Consider the following 7,500-nt stretch of genomic DNA (forward strand, 5'->3'; position numbering starts at 1 on the left):
AGAAACAACATGTAAAAGACTTGAATGTCTTTATTGTGATTCTATTAATAGAAACAACATGTAAAACTCTTGAATGTCTTTATTGTGATTCTATTAATAGAAACAACATGTAAAAGACTTGAATGTCTTTATTGTGATTCTATTAATAGAAACAACATGTAAAACTCTTGAATGTCTTTATTGTGATTCTATTAATAGAAACCAAGCTTCATAAAGGCAGCAGGTCAGACGAGCTTCTCTCCTGCTAACGTTTTATTTCTATTTGTGTCGACGATGTTCGTCTTCAGATTCTATGACTGAAGCGTCTCCGTGGATCACGGCGGCCATCTTGGCGAAGTCGCCGGCGGCTTCATCGGTTATTGAATGATTCGTGCGGATATTAAAGTCATCCAGCATCAAGTGACGGACGCCCCGGGTCATCAGGAGGTCACATGACCCGAGTCATCAGGTGGTCACATGACCCGGGTCATCAGGAGGTCACATGACCCGGGTCATCAGGAGGTCACATGACCCGGGTCATCATGTGGTCACATGACCCGGGTCATCAGGTGGTCACATGACCCGAGTCATCAGGTGGTCACATGACCCGAGTCATCAGGTGGTCACATGACCCGAGTCATCAGGTGGTCACATGACCCGGGTCATCAGGTGGTCACATGACCCGAGTCATCAGGAGGTCACATGACCCGGGTCATCAGGTGGTCACATGACCCGAGTCATCAGGTGGTCACATGACCCGGGTCATCAGGTGGTCACATGACCCGGGTCATCAGGTGGTCACATGACCCGAGTCATCAGGTGGTCACATGACCCGAGTCATCAGGTGGTCACATGACCCGGGTCATCAGGTGGTCACATGACCCGGGTCATCAGGTGGTCACATGACCCGGGTCATCAGGTGGTCACATGACCCGGGTCATCAGGTGGTCACATGACCCGGGTCATCAGGTGGTCACATGACCCGAGTCATCAGGTGGTCACATGACCCGGGTCATCAGGTGGTCACATGACCCGAGTCATCAGGTGGTCACATGACCCGGGTCATCAGGTGGTCACATGACCCGAGTCATCAGGTGGTCACATGACCCGAGTCATCAGGTGGTCACATGACCCGAGTCATCAGGTGGTCACATGACCCGGGTCATCAGGTGGTCACATGACCCGAGTCATCAGGAGGTCACATGACCCGGGTCATCAGGTGGTCACATGACCCGAGTCATCAGGTGGTCACATGACCCGGGTCATCAGGTGGTCACATGACCCGGGTCATCAGGTGGTCACATGACCCGAGTCATCAGGTGGTCACATGACCCGAGTCATCAGGTGGTCACATGACCCGGGTCATCAGGTGGTCACATGACCCGGGTCATCAGGTGGTCACATGACCCGGGTCATCAGGTGGTCACATGACCCGGGTCATCAGGTGGTCACATGACCCGGGTCATCAGGTGGTCACATGACCCGAGTCATCAGGTGGTCACATGACCCGGGTCATCAGGTGGTCACATGACCCGGGTCATCAGGTGGTCACATGACCCGGGTCATCAGGTGGTCACATGACCCGAGTCATCAGGTGGTCACATGACCCGAGTCATCAGGTGGTCACATGACCCGGGTCATCAGGTGGTCACATGACCCGGGTCATCAGGTGGTCACATGACCCGAGTCATCAGGTGGTCACATGACCCGAGTCATCAGGTGGTCACATGACCCGGGTCATCAGGTGGTCACATGACCCGGGTCATCAGGTGGTCACATGACCCGAGTCATCAGGTGGTCACATGACTTGTCATCGTCACATGACCCGAGTCATCAGGTGGTCACATGACTTGTCATCGTCACATGACCCGAGTCATCAGGTGGTCACATGACTTGTCATCGTCACATGACCCGTCAGACTCATGAACCTCCAGGATTTAAATAAATGCTCGTGAAGTAAATTCTCTCAGAATCTTAATTAGCATCAGTTTCATGAATAATTATTAACTTCAGCCTCGAGTTCAAACCTTAATGTGGAAAATTATCTTTAATCTCATTTGTTTTGTGGAAGATTTACTGACCTACGTGTGTGTCTGTGTGTTACTGTGTGTTACTGTGTGTTACTGTGTGTGTCTGTGTGTTACTGTGTGTGTTTGTGTGTGTCTGTGTGTTACTGTGTGTGTCTGTGTGTTACTGTGTGTGTCTGTGTGTTACTGTGTGTGTTTGTGTGTGTCTGTGTGTTACTGTGTGTGTCTGTGTGTTACTGTGTGTGTTAGTGTTACTGTATGTGTTAGTGTTACAATCTGATCATTACCACAATAATTGTGTACTCATAGTAGTATATATTCATATATTCATGTGTTCATGTGTTCATGTGTTCATGTGTTCATATGTTCATGTGTTCATGTGTTCATATGTTCATGTGTTCATATGTTCATGTGTTCATGTGTTCATGTGTTCATGTGTTCATGTGTTCATGTGTTCATGTGTTCATATGTTCATGTGTTCATGTGTTCATGTGTTCATATGTTCATGTGTTCATGTGTTCATATGTTCATGTGTTCATATGTTCATGTGTTCATATGTTCATGTGTTCATGTGTTCATGTGTTCATATGTTCATGTGTTCATGTGTTCATGTGTTCATGTGTTCATATGTTCATGTGTTCATATGTTCATGTGTTCATGTGTTCATGTGTTCATATGTTCATGTGTTCATATATTCATGTGTTCATGTGTTCATGTGTTCATATGTTCATGTGTTCATGTGTTCATATGTTCATGTGTTCATATGTTCATGTGTTCATATGTTCATGTGTTCATGTGTTCATGTGTTCATATGTTCATGTGTTCATGTGTTCATGTGTTCATGTGTTCATGTGTTCATATGTTCATGTGTTCATATGTTCATGTGTTCATGTGTTCATATGTTCATGTGTTCATATGTTCATGTGTTCATGTGTTCATGTGTTCATATGTTTATGTGTTCATGTGTTCATGTGTTCATGTGTTCATATGTTCATATGTTCATGTGTTCATGTGTTCATATGTTCATGTGTTCATGTGTTCATATGTTCATGTGTTCATATGTTCATGTGTTCATGTGTTCATACACTGCAGAGGTGAAAGTGCTTCAGTGCTGCACTCAGGCGTGTGATTTGTGTGTGTTATAGAAAAGTGTGCGTGACTGTTGTGAGTCTCAGCATCTGCTGCTTTAATGCGTTTCTTAGAAAATACTTTTCACCTTCGAACGAATATGAAGAAGATTTGTTGACTTGAGAGTTTTTATCTACACATGTTAGACACACACACACACACACACACACACACACACACACACACACACACACACACACAGTCTAACGTTGTGTATCTTCCAGCCTCCACTGTGGCAGAGAACGGCAAGAAGACGTGTCTGAAGCTGAAGGTTTTCGTTCGACCGTCAAGTGAGTGTTTTCTCTGTCGACTCTGTCGCTTGAATCACTAACGTTCGGCTCTAACTCTTGTCGACTCTAGACTCCTGCGTGAGAACAGTAGGTGTTCATGACCGTGTTTTTGACGTCAACGACAAAGTCGACAATACGTTAGAACCACGAGGTTAGTATTCTGCTTTTACACTCTTTACACTCTTTACACTCTGCTTTTACACTCTTTACACTCTGCTTTTACACTCTTTACACTCTTTACACTCTGCTTTTACACTCTTTACACTCTTCTATTACACTCTTTACACTCTTCTATTACACTCTTTACACTCTTCTATTACACTCTTTACACTCTTCTATTACACTCTTTACACTCTTCTATTACACTCTTTACACTCTTCTATTACACTCTTTACACTCTTCTATTACACTCTTTACACTCTTCTATTACACTCTTTACACTCTTCTATTACACTCTTTACACTCTTCTATTACACTCTTTACACTCTTCTATTACACTCTTTACACTCTTCTATTACACTCTTTACACTCTTCTATTACACTCTTTACACTCTTCTATTACACTCTTTACACTCTTCTATTACACTCTTTACACTCTTCTATTACACTCTTTACACTCTTCTATTACACTCTTTACACTCTTCTATTACACTCTTTACACTCTTCTATTACACTCTTTACACTCTTCTATTACACTCTTTACACTCTTCTATTACACTCTTTACACTCTTCTATTACACTCTTTACACTCTTCTATTACACTCTTTACACTCTTCTATTACACTCTTTACACTCTTCTATTACACTCTTTACACTCTTCTATTACACTCTTTACACTCTTCTATTACACTCTTTACACTCTTCTATTACACTCTTTACACTCTTCTATTACACTCTTTACACTCTTCTATTACACTCTTTACACTCTTCTATTACACTCTTTACACTCTTCTATTACACTCTTTACACTCTTCTATTACACTCTTTACACTCTTCTATTACACTCTTTACACTCTTCTATTACACTCTTTACACTCTTCTATTACACTCTTTACACTCTTCTATTACACTCTTTACACTCTTCTATTACACTCTTTACACTCTTCTATTACACTCTTTACACTCTTCTATTACACTCTTTACACTCTTCTATTACACTCTTTACACTCTTCTATTACACTCTTTACACTCTTGACACTCTTCTTTTACACTCTTCTTTTACACTCTTGACACTCTTCTCTTGACACTTCTGTCTCCTGGTTTGTTCTCTGGTTTCTCTGCTTCACGTCTCATCAGCTGCTGTTGCTGAACCTCGTTTGTTGTCGTTGTTGTTGTTGTTGTTGTTGTTGTTTAAACTTCAAGTTTCATCATAAAAAACAGAAACTGTTGTCGATGAATCTTTAGTTTGAGCTAAAATTAAACCTTAAAGTAAATAACATTTTAAACAATGATAATATTTGTGTAAATAATGATCCTTGAGTTTCATGTTGTAAAGTTTTTTACTTTAATTATTACTCATTAATACTTTGATTTCCATCCATAAGAATCAACTTTAATATTATTAAGAAATGAGGCTCTAGTGCCAGTTATTAGTTAATCAACTGGTTATTTATCAAGATCAATAACTGATATAAACTGCTGACTCATCGTACAGCCTTATGTAAAAGTATTATTATTATTTTAATTTTAATTTTTATTATCATTATTATTTTTATTATTATTATTATTATTTTAATTTTTATTATTATTATTATTTTTATTATTTATTATTATAATTATTATTAATTTTCTTTTCATTATTATTTGTATTATTATTATTATTGTTATATATTTTATGATTGTTTGATGAAATGTTTCAAACATCAAAGAACTAACATCAGATTATTACAGATTTAAACTCGTCTTCTTTATCAACTGATCGATCGTCTGGTTCATCAATAAATTGATCAGTTTCTCGATCTTCGTCTAAAACTTTGTTCAAAACTGGTTTGATTTGGAAGCAAATGAGAAAATAACTGAATACGATCAAAATAACAAGAGATCAATAATAAATGCAAGAGTTAATTAATCATTGATTGATTCTAATAAACAATTGAGATTTTAATGATTATTTCAAGTTGATTTCTTCCATAAAAGATGAAACTTTATTTTTTTTTAACAACATTTAAAACATATTCAAACATGAAAGAAATAAAATCAAATGTTTGAATAAAAAAGATTTTTGATCTTTGAAAATAAGATTAAATGTCAAGTGATTTAAAATAAGCTCTAAAAGTCTGTCGATCAAACGACAGAAACACGAACCATGAGCTTTTATTGTGAAAGTCTGACTCTGGTTTCCTGCCAGACGACACGAGCCACGAACCGGCAGAACCGTCTCGGAGCGACGAGACCAACGCGGCGCCGCAGCTTCTTCACGCCGCCGGCGTCCTGCTGCTGTGCCTCGCGCTCACCTTATAGCGCCTCCACCTGCCCTGGAGACCAAACTACACCTAGCGTGGCCTGAACCTGCCCAGATGGTTGTCATGACGAACAGACGGACGTTTCTCTGATGACCTTCGACCTTCAGCCCAGATGCCAAATCCTCTTTCGTGACACTTTGGTTGTTCCTGTGACATCGTTTCTTATTTATGTATCTGCAGCACTGACCCTTGACCTGTTGACCCTGAGACCCTCAAACCTTGAAGACCCTCGTGGAAGGTTCACGACCTTCACTGCCTTTTTCTGACAGCAGCAAACATTCATCCCTTCATTTGTTCATTCATTCATTCATTCATTCGTTCATTCATTCATTCATTCATTCATTCATTCATTCATTCATGTTCTACCACTGAGGTCACGGGGGTCAGTGGGAGGAAAGCGGAGTAAACTGCAAACACGAGAACAAACAAACTCCACAGAAAAGACGATGAAACACGAAAAGTGTCGTCAATCAAAGTCAAAACTCATTTTGGAGAAAAACAAACTGATGAACATTTCGTTCAAAGTTTTAACGAATAAATTCAACCGTTTCTTGGATAAAATTCAACAAACGTCGACGCGTGTTTACAGGAAGCACTTCGTTGTTGTTAGCGCTTGACCTTCAGCACTTGACACTAAAATGAACAAACAAAAATACGTTTGTTTGGATCGACCGTGAGTTTTAGACATATTTTTATTCTAGTGGTCGATGACGACATGCTAATGCTAATGCTAATGCTAACTGTCCTTCTATTTATAAATAGAATCAATTAAATTAAATATTTTCATATTTCGCTAAGAAAGAACATTTTGCTTCTGAACAATAAATCTTTACATTTAGTGACGAACACGTGAATTATTGTCACCTTTGTTTGTTTGTTTGTTTGTTTGTTTGTTTGTTTGTTTGTTTGTTTGTTTGTCAACATCATGTTTTACGTCTCAAACCTTTCAATTCAAAGTATTTTCATTCGATCAAAGCGAGAAAAGAAATAAAAGAAATAAAAGAAATAAAAATGTTTATTTTCCGAACAAACGTCTTCGGTTCGAGATTCAAGTTTCATTGAAGCTCGAGTTCGACTCGAATTCAAAGGTTTGTTGGTTCAGAAGAGAAGGAGCGAGAGAAGGAGGAGGAGAAGGAGGAGGAGAAGGAGCGAGAGAAGGAGGAGAAGAAGGAGCGAGAGAAGGAGGAGGAGAAGGAGGAGAAGGAGGAGCGAGAGAAGGAGGAGAAGAAGGAGCGAGAGAAGGAGGAGGAGAAGGAGGAGAAGAAGGAGGAGGAGAAGAAGGAGAAGAAGGAGCGAGAGAAGGAGGAGGAGAAGGAGGAGAAGAAGGAGAAGGAGCGAGAGAAGGAGGAGGAGAAGGAAGAAGAAAGAAGGAGGATCAACTCTTCTTCTGACTCAGACTCACCTTCGCGTCTCATCGTTCCTGAAGTTCTCGTCGACCGACGTTTGACTGGAATCGACTCTCATGTCTGATCGACTCGTCGGGTCTGGATGCTGTGTATCCTGAGCTGGTCGCCACGACAACCGTGATCTGGGTTCAACTGTACAAATGTTTGATATTTTTCATTTTTACGTCTTTTCTAGAAACATCACGACATCTGGTTCTACTGCGTCCAT

At 40.4% G+C, this 7,500-nt stretch overlaps 1 protein-coding gene across 1 annotated transcript in view; it reads left to right on the forward strand.

Annotated features, from left to right (window-relative positions):
- efna5b (ephrin-A5b) overlaps nt 1-6,993 on the forward strand; it is a 91,092-nt gene extending 84,099 nt beyond the window's left edge. Inside the window, exons 3-5 of the mRNA XM_087779183.1 lie at nt 3,359-3,424; nt 3,495-3,575; nt 5,772-6,993. Coding sequence (XP_087635309.1) covers nt 3,359-3,424; nt 3,495-3,575; nt 5,772-5,884 — 260 coding nt within the window. The 3' untranslated portion in view covers nt 5,885-6,993. The remainder of the gene's footprint in view (nt 1-3,358; nt 3,425-3,494; nt 3,576-5,771) is intronic.
- The last annotated feature ends 507 nt before the right edge of the window (nt 6,994-7,500 follow it).

This window comes from Callionymus lyra, chromosome 1, assembly GCF_982586985.1.
Source record: "Callionymus lyra chromosome 1, fCalLyr1.hap1.1, whole genome shotgun sequence".
Classification (NCBI taxonomy): domain Eukaryota; kingdom Metazoa; phylum Chordata; class Actinopteri; order Syngnathiformes; family Callionymidae; genus Callionymus; species Callionymus lyra.